Source organism: Anomaloglossus baeobatrachus, chromosome 2 (genome assembly GCF_048569485.1).
Source record: "Anomaloglossus baeobatrachus isolate aAnoBae1 chromosome 2, aAnoBae1.hap1, whole genome shotgun sequence".
Lineage (NCBI taxonomy): Eukaryota > Metazoa > Chordata > Amphibia > Anura > Aromobatidae > Anomaloglossus > Anomaloglossus baeobatrachus.
In genome coordinates this window covers 381,699,304-381,726,666 of record NC_134354.1, presented here as the reverse complement: position 1 = coordinate 381,726,666, position 27,363 = coordinate 381,699,304, and the positions used below count along the sequence as shown (strand labels likewise).

The following is a 27,363-nucleotide window of genomic DNA, read 5'->3' as shown; positions in this document are numbered from 1 at the left end:
TCAAGGACCTCCATGACCCAAGAATTTGGGGGCACCAGCAGTAAAGATAGAGCCAGGGACCGGAACAGAACACTAACCCTACAGGGTTTACACTGCCCGCCATACAGACCAGAGCTTGACAACAAACAGGAGGGATCCCCCAGACGCTTCAAGCTACGGGATTCCACAAAAGTACAGAGAGGTGCAGGGGAAACAAGTCATCAGTTTACCACACCGGCACTGGGACTACAGGGACCAGGGGTCTGAACCAGCCGTCCAGCATTAACCTCGCTATGAGTAAAAAGAATAAGTGCACTGCATTCCTATTGTGTGGTCTCTGTACTTTCCACGCCGCACCCCATCATCTACCCCCTGGGGCTCAGCCATAATTGCGGAGGGCCCAACATCCAAGCTGCCATCACCACCAGCCCCAGTGGCCATAAACTGTGCAGCGGCGGCTCCAACTACTTAGTCGCAACCCGCAAGTGGCATCACGACATAAACTCTTTCATCTCCCCTGTATATAATCCCCTTTTAAAGTGACCCCCTGGGTCGCTGAACCGGGCAACGGCCATAGCACACCCGTGACACAGCATATATATATATATATATATATATACGGCCTGGGACCGAGTACCCCATAGCCCTGGGTAGCACATTTGCATGTAAGTCAGTGGTTGAATCTGTTATGTACAGTTAAAATACATTAATAACTTTGATCTGTTGGTAAACACGAAAAGTAAACCATAAAGTACATTTGTTCTAATATCCACTGGTTTCCGCATAACAATAACCGATATGTCTATTTTTGCTAAAATTAAGGTTTTTTTCTTAATTGGTCAAAAAGCTTGTACTGACTCATTTCATATCTGATCTATTTAGGGGTGAGTACTGTACTATAAATCCTTTTCAATTGTAAAAATATATCTCATCCTCAAGAGTTTTTACCAAAATGAAAGTTGTAATATGCACTAATTTACACATTTTAAACCTTTTTGTTATGCTCTCACATGTACTATCTATATATATATATCTGTCTCTTTCTTTCCCCGTCTGTCTCTTTACCCATCTGTCTTTGTCCGTCTCTTTCCCCGTCTGTCTCTTTCCCCGTCTGTCTCTTTCCAGGTCTGTCTCTTTCCAGGTCTGTCTCTTTCCAGGTCTGTCTCTTTCCAGGTCTGTCTCTTTCCAGGTCTGTCTCTTTCCAAGTCTGTCTCTTTGCCCATCTGTATCTTTGCCCGGTTGTCTCTTTGCCCGGCTGTCTCTTTGTCCTTCTGCTCTTGCCCGGCTGTCTCTTTCCCGGGCTGTCTCTATCCCAGGCTGTCTCTGTCCCGGGCTGTCTCTGTCCCAGGCTTTCTCTGTCCCGGGCTGTCTCTGTCCCGGGCTGTCTCTGTCCCGGGCTGTCTCTGTCCCGGGCTGTCTCTGTCCCGGGCTGTCTCTTTCCAGGGCTGCCTCTTTCCAGGGCTGTTTCTTTGCCCGTCTGTCTCTTTGCCCATCTGTCTCTTTGCCCGTCTGTCTCTTTGCCCGTCTGTCTCCTTGTCCGTCTGTCGCTTTGTCCAGCTGTCTGTCTTTTTGCTGGGCTGTCTCTTTCCAGGGCTCTCTCTTTCCAGGGCTGTCTCTTTCCAGGGCTGTCTTTTTCCAGGGCTGTCTTTTTCTAGGACTGTCTCTTTGCAGGTCTGTTTCTTTGCCCGTCAGTCTCTTTCCATGTCTGTCTCTTTCCAGGTCTGTCTTTTTCCCGCGCTGTCTCTTTCCAGGTCTCTCTCTTTGCCGGTCTGTCTCTTTGCCCGTCGGTCTCTTTCCCCATCTGTCTCATTGCCCGTTTGTCTCTTTGTCCGTCTGTCTCTTTCTCCATCTGTCTTTTTGCCGGGCAGTCTCTTTTCAGGGCTGTCTCTTTCCAGGGCTGTCTTTTTCCAGGACTGTCTCTTTCCAGGTCTGTCTCTTTGCCCGTCTGTCTCTTTGCCCGTCTTTCTCTTTGCCCGTCTTTCTCTTTGCCCGTCTGTCTCTTTGCCCATCTGTCTTTTTGCCCATCTATCTCTTTTCCCGGCTGTCTCTTTTCCCGACTATCTCTTTGCCCGTCTGTCTCTTTCCAGGGCTGTCTTTTTGCAGGACTTTCTCTTTCCAGGTCTGTCTCTTTGCCCGTCTTTCTCTTTGCCCGTCTGTCTCTTTGCCCGTCTGTCTCTTTCCAGGTCTGTCTCTTTGCCTGTCTGTCTCTTTACCCGTCTGTCTCTTTGCCCGTCTGTCTCTTTGCCCATCTGTCTCTTTGCCCGTCTGTCTCTTTGCTCGTCTGTCTCTTTGCCCGTCGATCTCTTTGCCCGTCTGTCTCTTTCCAGGTCTGTCTCTTTGCCTGTCTGTCTCTTTGCCCATCTGTCTCTTTCCAGGGCTGTCTCTTTCCCGGGCTGTCTCTTTCCCGGGCTGTCTCTTTCCCGGGCTGTCTCTGTCCCGGGCTGTCTCTGTCCCGGGCTGTCTCTGTCCCGGGCTGTCTCTTTCCAGGGCTGCCTCTTTCCAGGGCTGTCTCTTTGCCTTTCTGTCTATTTGCCTGTCTGTCTCTTTGTCCATCTGTCTCTTTGTCCAGCTGTCTCTTTGCCTGTTTGTCTCTTTCTCCGTCTGTCTTTTTGCCGGGCTGTCTCTTTCCAGGACTGTCTCTTTCCAGGGCTGTCTTTTTCCAGGACTATCTCTTTCCAGGTCTGTCTATTTGCCCGTCTGTCTCTTTACACGTCTGTCTCTTTGCCCGTCTGTCTTTTTCCAGGTCTGTCTCTTTGCCTGTCTGTCTCTTTGCCCGTCTGTTACTTTGCCCGTCTGTCTCTTTCGCCGTCTGTCTATTTGCCGGGCTATCTCTTTCCAGGGCTGTTTCTTTCCAAGGCTGTCTCTTTCCTGGGCTGTCTCTTTCCCAGGCTGTCTCTTTCCCAGGCTGTCTCTTTCCCGGGCTGTCTCTTTCCTGGGCTGTCTCTGTCCCGGGCTGTCTCTGTCCCGGGCTGTCTCTGTCCCGGGCTGTCTCTATCCCGGGCTGTCTCTTTCCAGGGCTGTCTCTTTGCCTGTCTGTCTCTTTGCCCGTCGGTCTCTTTGCCCGTCTGTCTCTTTGCCCGTCTGTCTCTTTGTCCGTCTGTCTCTTTGTCCGTCTGTCTCTTTGTCCAGCTGTCTCTGTGTCCATCTGTCTCTTTGTCCAGCTGTCTCTTTGCCCGTTGGTCTCTTTCTCCGTCTGTCTTTTTGCCGGGCTGTCTCTTTCCAGGACTGTCTCTTTCCAGGGCTGTCTTTTTCCAGGGCTGTCTCTTTCCAGGTCTGTCTCTTTGCCCGTCTGTCTCATTGCCCGTCTGTCTCTTTGCCCGTCTGTCTCTTTCCAGGTTTGTCTCTTTGCCTGTCTGTCTCTTTGCCCATCTGTCTCTTTCCAGGGCTATCTCTTTCCCGGGCTGTCTTTTTCCCGGGCTGTCTCTGTCCCGGGCTGTCTCTGTCCCGGGCTGTCTCTGTCCCGGGCTGTCTCTGTCCCGGGTTGTCCCTGTCCCGAGCTGTCTCTGTCCCGGGCTGTCTCTTTCCAAGGCTGCCTCTTCCCAGGGTTGTTTCTTTGCCCATCTGTCTCTTTGCCCGTCTGTCTCTTTGCCCGTCTGTCTCTTTGCTCGTCTGTCTCTTTGCCCGTCTGTCTCTTTGCTGGGTTCTCTCTTTCCAGGGCTCTCTCTTTCCAGGGCTCTCTCTTTCCAGGGCTGTCTCTTTCCAGGGCTGTCTTTTTCCAGGGCTGTCTTTTTCCAGGTCTGTCTCTTTGATCGTCTGTCTATTTGCCCGTCTGTCTCTTTGCACGTCTGTCTCTTTGCCCATTTGTCTCTTTGACCGGCTATTGTTTTGCTCGTCTGTTTCTTTCCAGGGCTGTCTCTGTCCCGGGCTGTCTCTTTCCAAGGCTGTCTCTTTCCTGGGCTGTCTCTTTCTCGAGCTGTCTCTTTCCCGAGCTGTCTCTTTCCCGGGCTCTCTGTCCCGGGCTGTCTCTGTCCCGGGCTGTCTCTGTCCCGGGCTGTCTCTGTCCCGGGCTGTCTCTGTCCCGGGCTGTCTCTTTCCAGGGCCGTCTTTTTCCAGGACTGTCTCTTTGCCCATCGGTCTCTTTGCCCGTCTGTCTCTTTGTCCAGCTGTCTCTTTGTCCAGCTGTCTCTTTGCCCGTTTGTCTCTTTCTCCGTCTGTCTTTTTGCCGGGCTGTCTCTTTCCAGGACTGTCTCTTTGCCCGTCTGTCTCTTTGCCCGTCTGTCTCTTTGCCCGTCTGTCTCTTTGCCCGTCTGTCTCTTAGCCCGTCTGTCTCTTTGCCCATCTGTCTCTTTGCCCATCTATCTCTTTTCCCGGCTATCTCTTTGCCCGGCTATCTCTTTGCCCGTCTGTCTCTTTCCAGGGCTTTCTCTTTCCAAGGCTTTCTCTTTCCAGGCTGTCTCTTTCCAGGGCTGTCTCTTTCCAGGTCTGTTTGTTTGCCCGTATGTCTCTTTTCAGGGCTGTCTCTTTCCAGGACTGTCTTTTTGTCCATCTGTCTCTTTCCAGGGCTGTCTCTTTGCAGAGCAGTCTCTTTGCAGAGCTGTCTCTTTGCCCTTCAAATCTCTTTGCCCATCTCACTCTTTGCCCGTCTGTCTCTTTGCCCATTTGTCTCTTTGACCGGCTGACGTTTTGCCCGTCTGTCTCTTTCCAGGGCTGTCTCTTTCCAGGGCTGTCTCTTTCCAGGGCTGTCTCTTTGCCCATCTGTCTCTTTGCCCATCTGTCTCTTTCCAGGGCTGTCTCTTTCCAGGCCTGTTTCTTTGCTCGGCTGTCTCTTTGCCCGTCTGTCTCTTTCCAGGGCTGTCTCTCTCCAGGGCTGTCTCTTTGCCCGTCTGTCTCTTTGCCCGTCTGTCTCTTTGCCCATCGGTCTCTTTGCCCGTCTGTCTCTTTGTCCGTCTGTCTCTTTGCCCGTCTGCCTCTTTGTCCGTCTGTCTCTTTGTCCAGCTGTCTCTTTGTCCGTCTGTCTCTTTGTCCAGCTGTCTCTTTGCCCGTTGGTCTCTTTCTTTGTCTGTCTTTTTGCCGGGCTGTCTCTTTCCAGGACTATCTCTTTCCAGGGCTGTCTTTTTCCAGGACTGTCTCTTTCCAGGTCTGTCTCTTTGCCCGTCGGTCTCTTTGCCCGTCTGTCTCTTTCCAGATCTGTCTCTTTGCCTGTCTGTCTCCTTGCCTGTCTGTCTCTTTGCCCGTCTGTCTCTTTGCCTGGCTTTCTCTTTGCCCTTCTGTCTCTTTGCCAGTCTGTCTCTTTGCCCGTCGATCTCTTTGCCCGTCTGTCTCTTTCCAGGTCTGTCTCTTTGCCTGTCTGTCTCTTTGCCCATCTGTCTCTTTCCAGGGCTGTCACTTTCCCGGGCTGTCTCTTTCCCGGGCTGTCTTTTTCCCGGGCTGTCTCTGTCCGGGGCTGTCTCTGTCCTGGGCTGTCTCTGTCCCGGGCTGTCTCTGTCCCGAGCTGTCTCTGTCCCGAGCTGTCTCTGTCCCGAGCTGTCTCTGTCCCGGGCTGTCTCTTTCCAGGGCTGCCTCTTTCCAGGGTTGTTTCTTTGCCCATCTGTCTCTTTGCCCGTCTGTCTCTTTGCCCGTCTGTCTCTTTGCCCGTCTGTCTCTTTCCCCGTCTGTCTCTTTGCCCGTCTGTCTCTTTGCCCGTCTGTCTCTTTCCAGGTCTCTCTCTTTCCAGGGCTCTCTCTTTCCAGGGCTCTCTCTTTCCAGGGCTGTCTCTTTCCAGGGCTGTCTTTTTCCAGGGCTGTCTTTTTCCAGGGCTGTCTCTTTGATCGTCTGTCTATTTGCCCGTCTGTCTCTTTGCACGTCTGTCTCTTTGCCCATTTGTCTCTTTGACCGGCTGTTGTTTTGCCCGTCTGTTTCTTTCCAGGGCTGTCTCTGTCCCGGGCTGTCTCTTTCCAAGGCTGTCACTTTCCTGGGCTGTCTCTGTCCCGGGCTGTCTCTGTCCCGGGCTGTCTCTGTCCCGGGCTGTCTCTGTCCCGGTCTGTCTCTGTCCCGGGCTGTCTCTTTCCAGGGCTGTCTCTTTGCCTGTCTGTCTCTTTGCCTGTCTGTCTCTTTGCCCATCTGTCTCTTTGCCCGTCTGTCTCTTTGTCCGTCTGTCTCTTTGTCCAGCTGTCTCTTTGTCCAGCTGTCTCTTTGTCCAGCTGTCTCTTTGTCCGTCTGTGTCTTTGTCCAGCTGTCTCTTTGCCCGTTGGTCTCTTTCTCCGTCTGTCTTTTTGCCGGGCTGTCTCTTTCCAGGACTGTCTCTTTCCAGGGCTGTCTTTTTCCAGGACTGTCTCTTTCCAGGTCTGTCTCTTTGCCCATATATCTCTTTTCTCAGCTGTCTCTTTTCCCGGCTATCTCTTTGCCCGTCTGTCTCTCTCCAGGACTTTCTTTTTCCAGGACTGTCTTTTTCCAGGTCTGTCTCTTTGCCCGTCGATCTCTTTGCCCGTCTGTCTTTTTCCAGGTCTGTCTCTTTGATCGTCTGTCTATTTGCCCGTCTGTCTCTTTGCACGTCTGTCTCTTTGCCCATTTGTCTCTTTGACCGGGTGTTGTTTTGCTCGTCTGTTTCTTTCCAGGGCTGTCTCTGTCCCGGGCTGTCTCTTTCCAAGGCTGTCACTTTCCTGGGCTGTCTCTGTCCCGGGCTGTCTCTGTCCCGGGCTGTCTCTGTCCCGGGCTGTCTCTGTCCCGGTCTGTCTCTGTCCCGGGCTGTATCTTTCCAGGGCTGTCTCTTTGCCTGTCTGTCTCTTTGCCTGTCTGTCTCTTTGCCCGTCTGTCTCTTTGCCCGTCTGTCTCTTTGCCCGTCTGTCTCTTTGTCTGTCTGTCTCTTTGTCCAGCTGTCTCTTTGTCCGTCTGTCTCTTTGTCCAGCTGTCTCTTTGCCCGTTGGTCTCTTTCTTTGTCTGTCTTTTTGCCGGGCTGTCTCTTTCCAGGACTATCTCTTTCCAGGGCTGTCTTTTTCCAGGACTGTCTCTTTCCAGGTCTGTCTCTTTACCCGTCTGTCTCTTAGCCCATCTGTCTCTTTCCAGGTCTGTCTCTTTGCCCATCTGTCTCTTTGCCCATCTATCTCTTTGCCCATCTGTCTCTTTCCAGGGCTTTCTCTTTCCAAGGCTTTCTCTTTCCAGGCTGTCTCTTTCCAGGGCTGTCTCTTTCCAGGTCTGTTTGTTTGCCCGTATGTCTCTTTTCAGGGCTGTCTCTTTCCAGGACTGTCTTTTTGTCCATCTGTCTCTTTCCAGGGCTGTCTCTTTGCAGAGCTGTCTCTTTGCAGAGCTGTCTCTTTGCAGAGCTGTCTCTTTGCCCTTCAAATCTCTTTGCCCATCTCACTCTTTGCCCGTCTGTCTCTTTGCCCATTTGTCTCTTTGACCGGCTGACGTTTTGCCCGTCTGCCTCTTTCCAGGGCTATCTCTTTCCAGGGCTGTCTCTTTCCAGGGCTGTCTCTTTGCCCATCTGTCTCTTTGCCCATCTGTCTCTTTCCAGGGCTGTCTCTTTCCAGGCCTTTTTCTTTGCTCGGCTGTCTCTTTGCCCGTCTGTCTCTTTCCAGGGCTGTCTCTCTCCAGGGCTGACTCTTTGCCCGTCTGTCTCTTTGCCCGTCTGTCTCTTTGCCCATCTGTCTCTTTGCCCATCGGTCTCTTTCCCCATCTGTCTCATTGCTCGTTTGTCTCTTTGTCCGTCTGTCTCTGTCTCCGTCTGTCTTTTTGCCGGGCTGTCTCTTTCCAGGGCTGTCTTTTTCCAGGACTGTCTCTTTGCCTGTCTGTCTCTTTGCCCGTCGGTCTCTTTGCCCGTCTGTCTCTTTCCAGGTCTGTCTCTTTGCCTGTCTGTCTCCTTGCCTGTCTGTCTCTTTGCCCGTCTGTCTCTTTGCCTGGCTTTCTCTTTGCCCTTCTGTCTCTTGCCCGGCTGTCTCTTGCCCGGCTGTCTCTTTCCAGGGCTTTCTCTTTGCCCTTCTGTCTCTTTACCCATCTGTCTCTTTGCCGGGCTGTCTCTTTGCCCTTCTGGCTCTTTGCCCGTCTGTCTCTTTGCCCGTCGATCTCTTTGCCCATCTGTCTCTTTCCAGGTCTGTCTCTTTGCCTGTCTGTCTCTTTGCCCATCTGTCTCTTTCCAGGGCTGTCTCTTTCCCGGACTGTCTTTTTCCCGGGCTGTCTCTGTCCCGGGCTGTCTCTGTCCCGGGCTATCTCTGTCTCGGGCTGTCTCTGTCCCGAGCTGTCTCTGTCCCGAGCTGTCTCTGTCCCGGGCTGTCTCTTTCCAGGGCTGCCTCTTTCCAGGGTTGTTTCTTTGCCCATCTGTCTCTTTGCCCGTCTGTCTCTTTGCCCGTCTGTCTCTTTGCCCGTCTGTCTCTTTCCAGGTCTGTCTCTTTGCCCATCTGTCTCTTTGCCCATCTATTTCTTTCCTCGGCTGTCTCTTTTCCCGGCTCTCTCTTTGCCCGTCTGTCTCTTTCCAGGACTTTCTTTTTCCAGGACTGTCTTTTTCTAGATCTGTATCTTTGCCCGTCTATCTCTTTGCCTGTCTGTCTCTTTGCCCGTTGATCTCTTTGCCCGTCTGTCTCTTTCCAGGTCTGTATCTTTGCCTGTCTGTCTCTTTACCCATCTGTCTCTTTGCCGGGCTGTCTCTTTGCCCTTCTGTCTCTTTGCCCGTCTGTCTCTTTGCCCGTCTGTCTCTTTGCCCGTCTGTCTCTTTCCAGGTCTGTCTCTTTGCCTGTCAGTCTCTTTGCCCATCTGTCTCTTTCCAGGGCTGTCTCTTTCCCCGTCTGTCTCTTTGCCCGTCTGTCTCTTTGCCCGTCTGTCTCTTTGCCCGTCTGTCTCTTTCCAGGGCTCTCTCTTTCCAGGGCTCTCTCTTTCCAGGGCTGTCTCTTTCCAGGGCTGTCTCTTTCCAGGGCTGTCTTTTTCCAGGGCTGTCTTTTTCCAGGTCTGTCTCTTTGATCGTCTGTCTATTTGCCCGTCTGTCTCTTTGCACGTCTGTCTCTTTGCCATTTGTCTCTTTGACCGGCTGTTGTTTTGCCCGTCTGTTTCTTTCCAGGGCTGTCTCTGTCCCGGGCTGTCTCTTTCCAAGGCTGTCACTTTCCTGGGCTGTCTCTGTCCCGGGCTGTCTCTGTCCCGGTCTGTCTCATTCCCGGGCTGTCTCTTTCCAGGGCTGTCTCTTTGCCTGTCTGTCTCTTTGCCTGTCTGTCTCTTTGCCCGTCTGTCTCTTTGCCCGTCTGTCTCTTTGTCCGTCTGTCTCTTTGTCCAGCTGTCTCTTTGTCCGTCTGTCTCTTTGTCCAGCTGTCTCTTTGCCCGTTGGTCTCTTTCTCCGTCTGTCTTTTTGCCGGGCAGTCTCTTTCCAGGACTGTCTCTTTCCAGGGCTGTCTTTTTCCAGGACTGTCTCTTTCCAGGTCTGTCTCTTTACCCGTCTGTCTCTTTTCCCGTCTGTCTCTTTGCCCGTCTGTCTCTTTGCCCGTCTGTCTCTTTGCCCGTCTGTCCCTTTGCCCGTCTGTCTCTTTCCAGGTCTGTCTCTTTGCCCATCTGTCTCTTTGCCCATCTATCTCTTTTCTCAGCTGTCTCTTTTCCCGGCTATCTCTTTGCCCGTCTGTCTCTCTCCAGGACTTTCTTTTTCCAGGACTGTCTTTTTCCAGGTCTATATCTTTGCCCGTCTATCTCTTTACCCGTCTGTCTCTTTGCCCGTCAATCTCTTTGCCCGTCTGTCTTTTTCCAGGTCTGTCTCTTTGATCGTCTGTCTATTTGCCCGTCTGTCTCTTTGCACGTCTGTCTCTTTGCCCATTTGTCTCTTTGACCGGCTGTTGTTTTGCTCGTCTGTTTCTTTCCAGGGCTGTCTCTGTCCCGGGCTGTCTCTTTCCAAGGCTGTCACTTTCCTGGGCTGTCTCTGTCCCGGGCTGTCACTTTCCTGGGCTGTCTCTGTCCTGGGCTGTCTCTGTCCCGGGCTGTCTCTGTCCCGGGCTGTCTCTGTCCCGGGCTGTCTCTGTCCCGGTCTGTCTCTGTCCCGGGCTGTCTCTTTCCAGGGCTGTCTCTTTGCCCGTCTGTCTCTTTGTCCGTCTGTCTCTTTGTCCAGCTGTCTCTTTGTCCGTCTGTCTCTTTGTCCAGCTGTCTCTTTGCCCTTTGGTCTCTTTCTTTGTCTGTCTTTTTGCCGGGCTGTCTCTTTCCAGGACTATCTCTTTCCAGGGCTGTCTTTTTCCAGGACTGTCTCTTTCCAGGTCTGTCTCTTTACCCGTCTGTCTCTTTGCCCGTCTGTCTCTTTGCCCGTCTGTCTCTTTGCCCGTCTGTCTCTTTCCAGGTCTGTCTCTTTGCCCATCTGTCTCTTTGCCCATCTATTTCTTTTCTCGGCTGTCTCTTTTCCCGGCTCTCTCTTTGCCCGTCTGTCTCTTTCCAGGACTTTCTTTTTCCAGGACTGTCTTTTTCCAGATCTGTATCTTTGCCCGTCTATCTCTTTGCCTGTCTGTCTCTTTACCCATCTGTCTCTTTGCCTGGCTGTCTCTTTGCCCTTCTGTCTCTTTGCCCGTCTGTCTCTTTGCCCGTCGATCTCTTTGCCCGTCTGTCTCTTTCCAGGTCTGTCTCTTTGCCTGTCAGTCTCTTTGCCCATCTGTCTCTTTCCAGGGCTGTCTCTGTCCCGGGCTGTCTCTGTCCCGGGTTGTCCCTGTCCCGAGCTGTCTCTGTTCCGAGCTGTCTCTGTCCCGAGCTGTCTCTGTCCCGGGCTGTCTCTTTCCAGGGCTTCCTCTTTCCAGGGTTGTTTCTTTGCCCATCTGTCTCTTTGCCCGTCTGTCTCTTTGCCCATCTGTCTCTTTGCCTGTCTGTCTCTTTGCCGGGCTCTCTCTTTCCAGGGCTCTCTCTTTCCAGGGCTCTCTCTTTCCCGGGCTGTCTCTTTCCAATGCTGTCTCTTTCCTGGGCTGTCTCTTTCCCGGGCTGTCTTTTTCCCAGACTGTCTCTGTCCCAGGCTGTCTCTGTCCCGGGCTGTCTCTGTCCCGGGTTGTCCCTGTCCCGAGCTGTCTCTGTCCCGAGCTGTCTCTGTCCCGGGCTGTCTCTTTCCAGGGCTGCCTCTTTCCAGGGTTGTTTCTTTGCCCATCTGTCTCTTTGCCCATCGGTCTCTTTGCCCGTCTGTCTCTTTGTCCGTCTGTCTCTTTGTCCAGCTGTCTCGTTGCCCGTTTGTCTCTTTCTCCGTCTGTCTTTTTGCCGGGCTGTCTCTTTCCAGGACTGTCTCTTTCCAGGGCTGTCTTTTTCCAGGACTGTCTCTTTCCAGGTCTGTCTCTTTGCCCGTCTGTCTCTTTGCCTGTCTGTCTCTTTGCCCGTCTGTCTCTTTCCAGGTCTGTCTCTTTGCCCATCTGTCTCTTTGCCCATCTATCTCTTTTCCCGGCTGTCTCTTTGCCCGGCTATCTCTTTGCCCGTCTGTCTCTTTCCAGGGCTGTCTCTTTCCAGGTCTGTTTGTTTGCCCGTATGTCTCTTTTCAGGGCTGTCTCTTTCCAGGACTGTCTTTTTGTCCATCTGTCTCTTTGCAGAGCTGTGTCTTTGCAGAGCTGTCTCTTTGCCCGTCAAATCTCTTTGCCCATCTCACTCTTTGCCCGTCTGTCTCTTTGCCCATTTGTCTCTTTGACCGGCTAACGTTTTGCCCGTCTGTCTCTTTCCAGGGCTGTCTCTTTCCAGGGCTGTCTCTTTCCAGGGCTGTCTCTTTGCCCATCTGTCTCTTTCCAGGGCTGTCTCTTTCCAGGCCTGTTTCTTTGCTCGGCTGTCTCTTTGCCCGTCTGTCTCTTTCCAGGGCTGTCTCTCTCCAGGGCTGTCTCTTTGCCCGTCTGTCTCTTTGCCCGTCTGTCTCTTTGCCTGTCTGTCTCCTTGCCTGTCTGTCTCTTTGCCCATCTGTCTCTTTGCCTGGCTTTCTCTTTGCCCTTCTGTCTCTTGCCCGGCTGTCTCTTGCCCAGCTGTCTCTTTCCAGGGCTGTCTCTTTCCCGGGCTGTCTCTTTCCCGGGCTGTCTCTTTCCCGGGCTGTCTCTGTCCCGGGCTGTCTCTCTCCTGGGCTGTCTCTTTACCGGGCTGTCTCTTTCCCGGGCTCTCTCTTTCCCGGGCTGCCTCTGTCCCGGGCTGTCTCTCTCCTGGGCTGTCTCTCTCCTGGGCTGTCTCTGTCCCGGGCTGTCTCTGTCCTGGGCTGTCTCTTTCCAGGGCTGCTTCTTTCCAGGGCTGTTTCTTTGCTCGTCTGTCTCTTTGCCCGTCTGTCTCTTTGCCCATTTGTCTCTTTGACCGGCTGACGTTTTGCCTGTCTGTCTCTTTCCAGGGCTGTCTCTTTCCAGGGTTGTCTTTTTCCAGGGCTGTCTTTTTTTCGAGGACTATCTCTTTCCAGGTCTTTTTCTTTGCCCGTCTGTCTCTTTCCAGGTCTGTCTCTTTGCCCGTTTGTCTCTTTCCAGGGCTGTCTCTCTCCAGGGCTGTCTCTTTGCCCGTCTGTCTCTTTGCCCGTCTGTCTCTTTGCCCGTCTGTCTCTTTGCCCATCGGTCTCTTTGCCCATCGGTCTCTTTCCCCATCTGTCTCATTGTCTCTTTATCCGTCTGTCTCTGTCTCCGTCTGTCTTTTTTCCGGGCTGTCTCTTTCCAGGGCCGTCTTTTTCAAGGACTGTCTCTTTGCCCGTCTGTCTCTTTGCCCATCGGTCTCTTTGCCCGTCTGTCTCTTTCCAGATCTGTCTCTTTGCCTGTCTGTCTCCTTGCCTGTCTGTCTCTTTGCCCGTCTGTCTCTTTGCCTGGCTTTCTCTTTGCCCTTCTGTCTCTTGCCCGGCTGTCTCTTGCCCGGCTGTCTCTTTCCCGGGCTGTCTCTTTCCCGGTCTGTCTCTTTCCCGGGCTGTCTCTTTCCCGGGCTGTCTCTTTCCTGGGCTGTCTCTTTCCCGGGCTGTCTTTTTCCCGGGCTGTCTCTTTCCCGGGCTGTCTCTTTCCCGGGCTGTCTCTTTCCCGGGCTGTCTCTGTCCCGGGCTGTCTCTCTCCTGGGCTGTCTCTGTCCCGGGCTTTCTCTGTCCTGGGCTGTCTCTTTCCAGGGCTGCTTCTTTCCAGGGTTGTTTCTTTGCCCATCTGTCTCTTTGCCCGTCTGTCTCTTTGCCCATTTGTCTCTTTGACCTGCTGACATTTTGCCCGTCTGTCTCTTTCCAGGGCTGTCTCTTTCCAGGGCTGTCTCTTTCCAGGGCTGTCTCTTTCCAGTGCTGTCTTTTTCGAGGACTATCTCTTTCCAGGTCTTTTTCTTTGCCCGTCTGTCTCTTTCCAGGTCTGTCTCTTTGCCTGTCTGTCTCTTTGCCTGTCTGTCTCTTTGCCCATCTGTCTCTTTCCAAGGCCGTCTCTTTCCCGGGCTGTCTCTTTCCCGGGCTGTCTCTTTACCAGGCTGTCTCTTTCCCGGGCTGTCTCTTTCCCGGGCTGTCTCTTTCCCGGGCTGTCTCTTTCCCGGGCTGTCTCTTTCCCGGGCTGTCTCTTTCCCGGGCTGTCTCTTTCCTGGGCTGTGTCTGTCCCAGGCTGTGTCTGTCCCAGGTTGTGTCTTTCCAGGGCTGCCTCTTTCCAGGGCTGCCTCTTTCCAGGGCTGCCTCTTTCCAGGGCTGCCTCTTTCCAGGGCTGCCTCTTTGCCCGTCTGTCTCTTTGCCCGTTTGCCTCTTTGCCCGTCTGTCTCTTTGCCCGTCTGTCTCTTTGCCCGTCTGTCTCTTTGCCCATCTGTCTCTTTGCCCATCTGTCTCTTTGCCCGTCTGTCTCTTTGCCCGTCTGTCTCTTTGTCCAGATGTCTTTTTGCCGGGCTGTCTCTTTCCCGGGCTGTCTCTTTCCCGGGCTGTCTCTTTCCCGGGCTGTCTCTTTCCCGGGCTGTCTCTTTCCTGGGCTGTCTCTTTCCTGGGCTGTCTCTTTTTAGGGCTGTCTCTTTCCAGGGCTGTCTCTTTCCAGGTCTGTCTCTTTGATCATCTGTCTCTTTGCCTATCTATCTCTTTCCATGTCTGTCTCTTTCCAGGTCTGTCTCTTTCCAGGTCTGTCTCTTTCCAGGTCTTTCTCTTTCCAGGTCTGTCTCTTTCCAGGTCTGTCTCTTTCCCCATCTGTCTCTTTGCCCATCTGTCTCTTTGTCCATCTGTCTCTTTCTCCATCTGTCTTTTTGCCGGGCTGTCTCTTTCCAGGACTGTCTCTTTCCAGGTCTGTCTCTTTGCCCGTCTGTCTCTTTGCCCGTCTGTCTTTTTGCCCGTCTGTCTCTTTGCCCGTCTGTCTCTTTCCCGGTCTGTCTCTTTCCAGGGCTGTCTCTTTGCCCTTCTGTCTCTTTCCAGGTCTGTCTCTTTCCAGGTCTGTCTCTTTGCCCATCTGTCTCTTTGCCCATCTGTCTCTTTTCCCGGCTGTCTCTTTGCCCGGCTGTCTCTTTGCCCGGCTGTCTCTTTGCCCGGCTGTCTCGTTCCACGGCTTTCTCTTTCCAAGGCTTTCTCTTTCCAGGGCTGTCTCTTTCCAGGGCTGTCTCTTTCCAGGGCTTTCTCTTGCCAGGGCTCTCTCTTTCCAGGTCTGTTTGTTTGCCCGTATGTTTCTTTTCAGGGCTGTCTCTTTCCAGGACTGTCTTTTTGTCCATCTGTCTCTTTCCAGGGCTGTCTCTTTCCAGAGCTGTCTCTTTGCCCGTCAAATCTCTTTGCCCATCTGTCTCTTTGCCCATCTGTCTCTTTGCCCGTCTGTCTGTTTGCTCATTTGTCTCTTTTACTGGCTGTTGTTTTGCCCGTCTGTCTCTTTCCAGGGCTATCTCTTTCCAGGGCTGTCTCTTTCCAGGGCTGTCTCTTTCCAGGGCTGTCTCTTTCCAGGACTGTCTCTTTGCCCATCTGTCTCTTTGCCCATCTGTCTCTTTCCAGGGCTGTCTCTTTTTAGGTCTGTTTCTTTGCTCGGCTTTCTCTTTGCAGGGCTGTCTCTCTCCAGGGCTGTCTCTTTCCAGGGCTGTCTCTCTCCAAGTCTGTCTCTTTGCACGTCTGTCTCTTTGCCCGTCTGTCTCTTTGCCCGTCTGTCTGTCTCCAGGGCTGACTCTTTCCAGGGCTGTCTCTCTCCAGGGCTGTCTCTTTGCCCAGCTGTCTTTTTGTCCGTCTGTCTCTTTGCCCGTCTGTCTCTTTGCCCGTCTGTCTCTTTGCCCATCTGTCTCTTTCCAGGACTGTCTCTTTCCAGGACTGTCTCTTTCCAGGTCTGTCTCTTTGCCCGTCTGTCTCTTTGCCTGTCTGTCTCTTTGCCCGCCTGTTTCTTTGCCCGCCTGTTTCTTTGCCCATCTGTCTCTTTTCAGTGCTATCTCTTTCCAGGGCTGTCTCTTTTCAGGTCTGTCTCTTTGCCCGTCTGTCTCTTTGCCCATCTGTCTCTTTGCCCGTCTGTCTCTTTGCCCATCTGTCTCTTTCCAGGACTGTCTCTTTCCAGGTCTGTCTCTTTGCCCGTCTGTCTCTTTGCCGGTCTGTCTCTTTCCAGGGCTGTCTCTTTTCAGGTCTGTCTCTTTGCCCGTCTGTCTCTTTGCCCATCTGTCTCTTTGCCCGTCTGTCTCTTTGCCCATCTGTCTCTTTCCAGGACTGTCTCTTTCCAGGTCTGTCTCTTTGCCCGTCTGTCTCTTTGCCTGTCTGTCTCTTTCCAGGGCTGTCTATTTTCAGGTCTGTCTCTTTGCCCGTCTGTCTCTTTGCCCATCTGTCTCTTTGCCCGTCTGTCTCTTTGCCCATCTGTCTCTTTCCAGGACTGTCTCTTTCCAAGTCTGTCTCTTTGCCCGTCTGTCTCTTTGCCGGTCTGTCTCTTTCCAGGGCTGTCTCTTTTCAGGTCTGTCTCTTTGCCCGTCTGTCTCTTTGCCCATCTGTCTCTTTGCCCGTCTGTCTCTTTGCCCATCTGTCTCTTTCCAGGACTGTCTCTTTCCAGGTCTGTCTCTTTGCCCGTCTGTCTCTTTGCCTGTCTGTCTCTTTCCAGGGCTGTCTCTTTTCAGGTCTGTCTCTTTGCCCGTCTGTCTCTTTGCCCATCTGTCTCTTTGCCCGTCTGTCTCTTTGCCCATCTGTCTCTTTCCAGGACTGTCTCTTTCCAGGTCTGTCTCTTTGCCCGTCTGTCTCTTTGCCTGTCTGTCTCTTTCCAGGGCTGTGCTCGCTTGTTTCTTTGCCCATCTGTCTCTTTCCAGTGCCATCTCTTTCCAGGGCTTTCTCTTTTCAGGTCTGTCTCTTTGCCCGTCTGTCTCTTTGACCGTCAGGAAGACTGGGACTGACCTTGGTGATGTTGGGTCAACTGGAGGTTGACATGACATCACTGCATCTCAGAGGTCACGGAGCCCGGGGGTCACTTCATGGGGATGAGCTTAGAGGCAGAATTGGCTGAAGAAGGTATTTAATAAAAGCCTTTCCTATCAGTTTTACAGAGATGTGGCCACTATTTCAGAGTAATGAACCACCTCATTAAAGTTGATATTTTTGTGTTTATTTCTTAAAATATCAGAATTTTGGCAAAAAAGGTTTAAAGTGCCACAACTTTTAAAATATAATTTTGTATATTCTTAAACTGTTATAATGATGTTGTAGCCCCAAATTTCAAATCTTAATAATTGATAATAGAAAACAACAGACCCCATAATTTTTTAGACAATTTCTCCCAAAAGCGATGATACCCCATATGTGGTCAAAAACTGCTGTTTGGGTACATGGTGGGGCTCGGAAAGTAAAGAGCACTATGTGATGGTTGGAACGTAAATTAGGTTGGAATAGATTTTTAATGCTTTATAACATTTATATGTGAAAAAAATTACATTTTTTCCATGAAAATACTGTTTTATAAATTACTCAAGTGCTAATAGGAAAAAATTTACCCCATTATGTTTTATGCATTTTTTTCCCGAACACTGATATGTGGTAAAAAACGAATGTTTGGGCACATGCAAAACTCGAAAAGCAAAGAGTGCTATTTAATAATTGGAATGCAAAATTGTATACTGTTACATTTGTAGAGCCCCTGAGCTGCCAAAAAAGTAAAACACCAAAAGTGACTCCACTGTACAAATAGCACCTCTCAGTAAACTCCCCAACAGTGACTATTTTGTACCATCCATTGCAAGTATGCCAGTTTAGTGCCCACACATTGTGCCCCCATATATTGTAGCGCCCGCATACAATTTGCACAACTCGTACTTCTGGAGATATGCACCCCGTAAATTGTTAAATGGGCTCTTCCAGCTAAAATAAGGGCACTCAGAATAGCTAAGAGCAGTTTAGTCACAGGGGGCTCAGAACTCAGAAGGAGGGGGGTATTTAGATTTGGGATCACAGACTTCAGTGGATTTTATTTGTGGGGTGGGAGCCATCTCTATTCCAGAGTCTTTGTTTTACTAGTAATGAGAGAGCCCCCTATATTTCCAGAGACAGACCTGAGTAAGGGCTGTTTATTTGTGGAATAAGTTAGTGGTTTTATTAATAACATTTTGGGGTACAGAACATTTTTGATCATTTTCAATATAAAGCCGAAGCACATTCTTGTGTTCTACGCTAAGCAGTGAGTCCAGGTTTCTGTGTATATCCCCCAACAGTGTGATTTAGATGAAACCCCAGACAGAACCACTCACTCCGAAGTAGATGGAGACACTTTGGACTCCGTTTGACATCTGTTCCAGTGGTATCCATCTTTATAAGGCATGCACAGAACTGTGGTCAACCACACTGGGGAACTGAAAAGCGACCTAAAATGATGGGACACCATGGGAATAGAGACCAGACGGAGTCCAAAATGTGTCAATCTGCCTCATTATAAAGAATAGTTTCGTCAGTGGTTTTATTTGAATAGAGAGTTTTGGGATTTACACAGAAACCCAAGCGAAGGGCGCAGGATAAATGTGAGCCAAGTCGTATTATGATGGAATGGAAGATGGAAGGTAGAATGGTCAACTAGAAAGCAGTTCAGGAATAGTTCTTATTTTTTATTTTTGCACGGTTAACTATGCGGTACCTTAACTATGCCTACCTTATTGGCCTTCCGTAAAGACCTCAAGACTTACCTATGCTAGCAGGGCTGGGACCATTAGTGTCGGATACAGCTAATAAAGTTGTGTCGGATGCGGCTAATAAATTATAACTGCGTTAAAAATTGGTCTAAATGGGGTATGTCTGTTGGGGGTTTTAGAATTTTTAAGGTAAAATATTGATTTTATGTTAACTGTTTTTTATTTGTTACAAGCTTTGTAATTTACATTCATATGTTGTGAGCCGCTCTGAGTCTTTGGAGAAGGGTGGCATACAGGTTTGACAAATAAATAAATAAATTAATTAATATAAGTGATAAGATGGCTTTATTCTTTGTGTTGGTGCGATTACAGTGATAACATACTATATTGTTCTTTTTTTTGTTTTGCTGCTATAACACAGTAAAAATGGTTTTTTTTTATATATAATATATAGTTTTTTTCTGTTGCCATGTTGTTTGAGCTGTACCTTTTTTAGTTTTTGATGAACAGAGCTGTGTGATGGCTTATTTTTTGCATGACGAGTAGATTTGTTTGCTTACATTTTGGGAGCTGTGTGTTTGATTTGCTCCTCCTGCACCTGTGATGCTTCCACTTTAGTGGGGGCTTAGCTGTATCCTGGTAGAGTACTAGTTTTTGTCCTGTGCGATGTACACACTGCAGTAATTCATTTTGGGATATACAACATTTTTTTATTGCTTTTTATTCAGATTTTTTTAGATGCAAAATTAATAAAAAAAACAGCAATTCAGGTTTTTTCTTCACAGTTCACTGAGCACTAAAAGTGAGAAAACCAATTTATTCTTCGAGTCAGTACAGTTGTGTTGGTGAACATTTGTTAGGGTGAACACTTAACCAGAGTCCACTCTTGTTATCTACTGCCTGATTCTAATTGGTGGAGATCGAGTGCATGCTTGAAAAATGAGATCAGACACACAGTCGGATATTCATCTTTCCTCGATCGAGGTCGGCCCAAACTGACTGATTTATTCCAAGAACCTGCTCTTGTAAAAACTAGGAAAAGGGGCATGGTCAGCCCTACAGTGGGCATACTTGGATGTGTCCATTGGTCAGTGGGTTGAACAATGTGTTAGTCCATGAGTTGATTGGTGGGCGTCATCGTAGGCAGGTCTATGACGTCATTGGATGGATCCGTGGTGATCCTGATGGGAGGGACGTCATCTGGTGGATCCATGCTGATGGGAGGGTCTATGATGTTATCGGTGGCCATCTTAGTTAGCTCTGAAAACTTGGTTCATGTAAGGCAAATCGACACACTTTTCACAATCCCCTGTCAAGATGTTAATCAAGTATTTGATCAACACGGTTACAGCGATACAAGACATATTGCTTTTTTCTGCTTTTCTACTTTTACACACTACAAACAATATTTTACAAAAAATAATTTGTTTTTGTATTGCCATATTCTGAGAGCTGAATTTTTTTTAAATTTTTTTTTGCTGTTTGAGCTATATTAGGAATTGATTTTTGTGGAATGGTCTGCTGTCTTCATTTATACTATTTTTTTTACGTATAACATTTTGATCATTTTTTTTTAATTTTTTGTGTCAGTATGATGAAAAAACAACATTTTTGGTACAATTTTTTTTTCTTTTATGGTGTTCACCTTACAGGAGAAATCACATGACTAGACTTTTATTTTTGTTTAACACAAAGGCTGCATTTTTAGAGGTGTCTTCGTGATTTCTGTGGCTTTTTTGATTTTCTTTTATTTTTACATATTTTATTTAACTGTTTTATTTTTTCAAATAGTCCCACTGTGGGACATAAATATTTTTCACTTTGATCACTGGTCTCATGCACTGCTGTACTCGTGTACAGCAGGAATTAATAGCCTACCATACCCTGGGGTCATCAGATGACCTCATGGCAATAATCGGCAGTTGCAATGACAATTGCAGGGGTTCAATCCTGCCAAAAGGGGTCTTTAAACGGAACCTGTCAGGTGCAATATGCACCCAGAACCACGAGCAGTTCTAGGTGCATATTCCTAATCCCTGCCTAACCGTCCCTGTATCTAGTAGCATTGATAAAGAGAATTTTAGAAAAAAGTATTTCTAAAGATCTTTTATCTTATGCTAATGAGCATGGGGACTCGTCGCAAGGGTGTTAATTCTCTTGGCTGGTCGGCCCACTGTGGGCGTACTAACATGCTAATGTATACGCAACGACGCCGCACAAACCTAACTGTTGATGGCAGCCGGCGGAGGATGGGTGCGCAGTGCGCATGATCCAGAGTACCCAAGGCTTCTGATCATGAGCATAAAATTGATGCCAGGAGAAAGCTTCCCGGCATCAGTGAGGTACAGTGTGCATGACCGGAAGTGTTGAGGACTCCGGATCATGAGCAGTGTGCATCCATCCTCTTTCGACCGCCATTAAGAGTGAGGTATGTGCGGCGCCGCTGCGCATTGTTTAACATGTTAGTACGCTAGCATGCTATGTGGGCCGACTAGCTAAGGGGAGAAACACCCTTGTGACTAGTCGCTGGCTTCATTAGCATAAGATAAACTATCTTTAGAAATACTTTTTATAAAGATCTCTTTATCTATTCTACTAGATACAGGGACGCTTAGGCAGGGATTAGCAGTATACACCCATAACTGCTCATAGTTCTGCGTGCATATTTCACCTGACAGGTTCCCTTTAAACCCATTTCAGTCACTTAAATACCACTGTTGCAATTGACAGTAGTATTTAAGAGGCAATTGATGCCCGCTGGTGTCAGGTGATATATACGGTCAGATATTCTGTTGCAGGGAGCGCAACAGAATTATTACCGATCGCCATTTTAAAACATGATGAGGGAATAAGGCACGTTAACAACCGCAGTTTTAATGCATATTTGCGGTCATTAAGGGCTTGTGAACTGAATGTGTAACGTGGCGCGGGGTGGTAGTCCATGTAATTGTCTGCCGAGCCCTGGCACGCTACATGAAAATGGGGGTCATGGCTGGGTGTGTGGTGCACTACAACAGTGATACACCTTTGCAGGCCGCATGTTGCTGATGGCTTTGGCCAGCCACAGTAAACACAAAGTCTTTACTGAACAGATGGCTGATGATAACACTATACACATGAAAGTGGACACATTGCTTCTTGGATGTTTCATATGCATTAAAGAGTAACTCCAAACATATTCCTGCAGCGTGTTCATTCTCATATGTCCTTCCACTTCCACATAAGCCGGAGAAATTCACCACTACCCAGCTCCACCTGACATCACAGTTCTCTAGAGTCGCTCTGTCCTCTCTGAGGCTCCGCATCATATTCCTCTCCCATAGAGATTGTGCCAATATGGATGGACCAGGCTAATCGACCCCTAACGCTTCTGGATCTGCCACCCAGGACTATCTATTCAACTTGTGCACTGTTTCTTCTATGCCCATCCCTTCTTGAACTATAAGCTGTTAAGGGCCGTACTGCTGAGCATCTCCCTTAGGGATCAGTCTCTCGGTCACTCACTTATTCAATGGATTCAGACTCGACTTCAGTCACTCTGTATTGTAGATAGCTCTTTTCTCAGCTCAGAATCTCACTTTCATGGCTCTTGGTCTCCTTTCCTGTTACAAATGTACATTTGGTATGCTCTGAAATCTCTCCAAACCTCCATAATAAACATATGCAGAATATATATTGACCAGGCTCTAACCTATTGCACCACACAGATTCGTGTTTCTTCTTCGATCCGATCACTGGTGTGGTTTTCATTTGGCCATCTTCAGCATTTTCTGCCAACTTCAACCATTTTCATTACCTGGGCTGATTAGGTGGCAATGTTTTTCTCTTTTTATCCAACCCTTCTCAATCCATAAAAATGGGGGCCTGCTGCCTGATATTTTGCTAGATTTGCCTTGAAGTGAGTTGCTTATCCCTAACCCTAGAGGCATGGGATTGGCGAAAAAGTCAACTTCAACAAGAGTAATTCTTTGCTGAACCTGAGACCCCAAGGTTGTGTCATAGCCTGGCTCCACTGGACGGCCTCATTACAGCATTCTACAGAGACAAACATCTACTAACAAAATGATCAGCACATTGCAATAATTAATAAATGCATGAATTTTACTATTACTACTCACATAAAAACGTGACGTACATAGTTAATAGTTTTTTTTATCTGAAACTGTATAAGGCATCCCATGGGAAGGTGGACCTAATGGATGAACACTAGCTCTTCTGACTCATCTCTCTCTGTGCCCAATGGCCCCATATGTAATGGGGAAAATATTGGACTTGGCTTCATTCTAATTAAAAAGTGGAAAATCTGGAAAAGATGGTTAGATAAGCATGCATGGTGTGTACCAATAGACATATCATAGCGTTGTATCATGGCTTTGTACATTGGAGAGCTTACAATTAATTTTCTATGCATATGGCAACAATACGTTCCAAATTATAGAGCATTTTAAGATGGCTTTATGTCTGACATCTTACTACAATGTTGATGTTTGTGTTGGGGATATGTTTTTACAAAGAATGATGTGTGATATTTAACCATCTTATATAGAATACAATTTGTATGTATGTAACACTAAAGTACAATATAGATCATGTATGATTTGATTTAGACACTGTTTTTTGCTTTTATTAATTCCCAATTTTTTTTTCATTTTTCTATGTTACAGTGATCCATCCTCAGGCGTGATTGTGCCATTTAGTAAAGTACTGATGGTTTGGAAATGAAGAGATTTACGACACTGGTCCCTTTTGACTTGATTTTATAAACAGAAAATGAATTTAATTTCTGAGACTAATCAAGAACCATATAATTGGCATGACAGTGGTTTTCTGGGTGGGACTTTTCACTAAGAATGTACATTACTATGGATTTAGCTTGTTGAAACATTGAATGTCAGTATTTTGCATGCACTGCTAGTTACTTAACCATGCACCATTACTAATAATATAATGTATGACACTCACTTATTGGATAGTGACTGTTCCTCTCTTAAGTTAGTTACCTTTCTTCCTAATGCCTTCCCGCCTTGATATCCACTTTTTAAACTGCCCAATATTCTCATTATTGCTACTATTACTTTTGGCTCTTGATATGTCAGAGAGTGTCATGGTGTATAAATCAATCAATAAATTAAAAACTAGGAAGCCCTAGCCACCCGATGTCAACTGGGCATTAACTTTCCATTCACTGATTCTGCCCAATAAAAGGGGACAATGTCAGGCCAGCTTTAGTAGCCAGATTTGCATGCCACCACCTGATCATGCCATCTTCTTTCTGTGTATAGTGGGACCTTCAGATCATTGCTCATTGATGTGATGCTGTATAACCAATAAAACAATCTAATTGCTTTGAGGAAATACTTCATTTTCAAGATTACAGAGGTTGCTGTTCAAGCTGAATAAAATGTTCTTTCTCATTGGACGTTGTCTGTAGTCTGGATCCGTGCGGGTTCAAAAGTACAGGAGCATTGGCCCCAGACCCAGAGTTCTCAGGGAACTCCCGGTAATGATACGGGTCCGGAAACTCGGGTGATAATTAAAAATAAAGGAAAAATAATGAAAAAAGGGGAAAGCATGCACGTTATACTTACCGAGTCTCTTGCGCGGCTGTACACTGCTTTCGGGTCTGCTCATACTTGTTCTGAGACTACTCATTCATCTCATACATATGCACTGTTTCCTATGCCCATTGGCAGTCCCTGTGTCTCCAAATGGTTTCAGTCAGAAGCGCCCGCACCCTACGTGATAGCTTGTCTGACTGCAAAAAAATCAGAGGTGCTGTTTCTATATATTGGTAAAAAAACAAAGAAATAAAAAATTGGCATAGGGTCCCCCCATATTATGATACCCAGCACAGATTGGAGCTGGTACTTGGACCCCCAGCCTAAAAAGAGAAGCCTGCTGCCGCCCAGGATTGTCACAACCATCAGATGCAACAATCCCGGAACATTACCTGGCTCATCCCAATTGCCCAGGTGTGGTGGGGGTAATAAGGGGTTAATGACAGCTCACAGCTGTCACTAAGCCCTAGACTAGTAATGGGGAGGGTCTATAAGATCCCCATGACTAATCTGTAAGTGAAAAGAAAGAAACACAAACACCAAGAAATATAAAAAAACACCTTCTTTCACCCCTTTACTAAGCAAAAAAATATACAGGTCTTACATAATTCCCACGATGATTCCAGATATACTACATTACTGAAGTCACAGTGCGCAGCCATAAAACATGACCATCTGCTGTGTGCTTGAGGGAGAGATTGAGCTGTGCGATGAGCGGTGATGTCACTCAGGTTATTTGCTGTCACAGCTAGAAGTTCCGATGGTCCTCTACCTGTGACCGCAGTGAACCTGACCTCAGGTAACCTCATTAAACTCAGTGACCTCAGTGAGGTCACTGAGTTCACAGACCTGTATTTCCTGGCAGAAAACTGCCTTTTCTTGCCAATAGATGCAGATTTGATGTTGAAATGTTTACACCATATTCCTGCACCTAATCTACTCATGGCAAAAAAAAATCGCATCAATACCACATCATAATGCATGCAGTTTTGATATATTGTTTTGCAAAAACATGTAAATTGGGTGCAGAAATTTTGTGTAAAAATTTCAGCACCAAATCTGAAACCTCTGATCTGAAAAAAATGCACAAAAACGGGTTTGATGCCGTTTCAGTGCAGTTTTCTGCAAAGAGGTGCAAATTTGGTGCTGAAATCTGGTGCAGACAAGTATAATGCATCTGCTCCAATACCCCTATCACTTCTATCACCCTTTTAAGTCACCAGATTTTGGTTGTCACAGACCTATATGGGGACCGGTGTCCAGCCAGATATCCGGGATACATTCCTGATTGGAACTGTTTTTTTTTTAAACCCAGTTGGGCCCACCGATCCCGGGTATTTGCGAATCTGCCCATCACTAGTGAAGAAGCCTCAACTTCAATATCATCACAAGAAATGTCAGCTCCAATTTTCAAAAAAGTGAACAGTAGATGACTGGAAATGGTTAATTTGCAGTGAGGAGTCAACGGACTAGGCTCTGATGGGTGTAAATGGGTCAGGAAGAAATAGGGGAAAAAGGGATTAACAGATCAAGAAATTGAAGGAACTTTCAAGTTCAGTGGAGGAAGTCTGATGATATGGGGTTGTTTCACAGCCAAAGGTGTTGGATACTTGACCAGGATTGATGGTGGTCTCAATGATGAGCTATCTATCAGTATTGTACAAGATGAGCTACTTCATACACTCTAGAACTATTGGTATGAAAAGAACGACATAGTGTTCCAGCAGGACAACGACTGGAAGCATACTTTGAGATTCTCAAAGAAATGGTTAATTGAACTAGACTTGATGGATTGGCCCCTACAGTCACCAAACCTCAAACCAATCGAACACTTGTGGGTGGATGGGTTAGGAAAAGCAATAGCTCACCCCGTATATGTTTTTAATTTGTGATGCATTGGAATCCTCTACATGTCATTTTTAATAGATAACCAATAAAGAAGAATTTTACTTTTCATTATCCAGATGGATGTGCTGATTTTCTTTCTTAAAAATACTCACTTGTGGGTATAGTTGAAGAAAATGTTTTATCCTTTCGCAAGTACACACCAACATTGGGAACCTTGTAGAAGACACCTGGAATCAGATTCAAGTCATGCTTGAAGCATTCAAGCAGTTTTGAAAGCCAAAGGTGGATTTATAACATACTAACAAAAAAATAAAATTAAAATTGTCATTTTTTTGGGGGGGGGAGTACAGTAACAATGCGGTGACATGACAAGAATCTCCATATCTAAATCATATGCTAAATAGTTGCAAGTCAAATTTATATATGGGATAGCCAAGATTATTGTCTATGAAATGTAGGTAGTCTCACGCTCAGAGCTGTAGTGGATGGTGAGATATGGAACCTGAAAGTCAGAAGTTCAAACATTCTTACATTTTTCCTCGTCAGTGTATTTGCAAATACCTCCAATTAGAAATGTTGTCTATAGCCATGTCTCTTACCTCATGTTCAGGGCATTGCAGCTTAGGTATCCATGGTTATGACCATGAGCAACTAGCTGTCACTATATGAGCGGACACAACCATGGAACCTAAGCTGGAATGCCCTGCACCTTAGGTAAGAGACATGGCTATATTAGAACTACATTTCTAATTAGAGGTATTTGCTAATATTATTATTAATATTATTATTATTATTACACCTACCACATATTGTTTTAGGATCTTGGAGATGGGAATACCACTTTAAGTTAAGTTTCTCTCTAGATTAACCTAATCAGATATATAAGGAATTTTCAATTTCCATCAATTGCTCTACAAATCAGGAGACACAATCTCCTTTATTTCATCCTTCAAATATCTTCAAGAAGCTTGTTATTTTGTCTACATCAATACCTGACAAATACAAAAGCCCATTGATTTAGAATCCTGTGAGTTTTTACTTAGAAATAGAGTCATGCATACTGACTGGTTAATAGGTTAAATACAAAATCACAAAATTGCCAAAATTTACAGATAAATATTTCATTGTGAAATTCGGCACTCAATATATTTTCATGTCTGAGGGTCTTAAGGTAATCTATCATCTCTTCAATCGTAGATTGGCTGAATAGAAGTTAGTGATATAAAATGTCTTCTTATTTTAAGTGTTACATATGGATTCTGGACCACTGACCTAGCATATACTATACCTTTTGAGACAATTCTTTTACAAATATCAATGCAGATAATTAATCCGCAGTAGGGGATAAAATGGATTCATTGGCGACAATGTGTTTTTGTTTTTTTTCTTTTCAGCTATCGGCAATATGTCAGTGCCGTCATTCTAACGGATACTTGCTGGTAGTGCACACCTAACATACAGCCAATTCTTTTTAATCAGATGTCAGAGGTATAGTCTAAGCCACCGGTCTATTTCAAGCTACCCATGTCTTCAGCTCGAGGCAGAATTGCTAGATAACTGGAGGAAGAGAGACCATAAAAAGATTTTTTAGTGGTTGAAGATGTGTGAGGGAATCCTTTCTATTTCCAGGCTTCAAGTGATTAACCTTTGTTGAGAAATGTCAGTGATGTCATTGCCTAGTGACGAAGATTATATAGATAGGCCTGAATTCCTCTACATTGGGTCACTGTCTTATGTCACTTGAAATTTAAGCCAAGTGATAACCTACAAAAATCCATTTCACTTTCTAAGGTAACACATTTTCTTTACATAGAAGGAATGTTCTAGAGATTGTCATCTTTCTCATATAGCAATGACTAATATACTGAGTATGTCCAGTTCTTTTACCATAAGCAATCCAATAATGGCTAAGAATAGAATCATACTTAGTCTTTTATGGATGTAAATTACATAATGTATGATATATTTTAGCTCCTTAGATGGGTTGTATCATGAAACACCTTTATCATGCCACCAGCTTTGTATGTGCAATAAATGGTGTTTTCACTACCTTTAGACATCCATTTTCTACTTGCCCTATTGAGGTTAGGTGATCCTGCGCTTAGAAAATGATGTTGTCACTCTGACTTGATTCTCACCATTTTTATGACTTATG

At 47.2% G+C, this 27,363-nt stretch overlaps 1 protein-coding gene across 1 annotated transcript in view; it reads left to right on the top strand.

Moving 5' to 3' along the window:
* Positions 1–23,147, top strand: part of LOC142290139 (uncharacterized) — a 203,424-nt gene extending 180,277 nt beyond the window's left edge. Inside the window, exon 9 of the mRNA XM_075334076.1 lies at positions 22,467–23,147. Within this exon, the coding sequence (XP_075190191.1) occupies positions 22,467–22,524 (58 nt within the window). The 3' untranslated portion in view covers positions 22,525–23,147. The remainder of the gene's footprint in view (positions 1–22,466) is intronic.
* Positions 23,148–27,363: the final 4,216 nt, after the last annotated feature.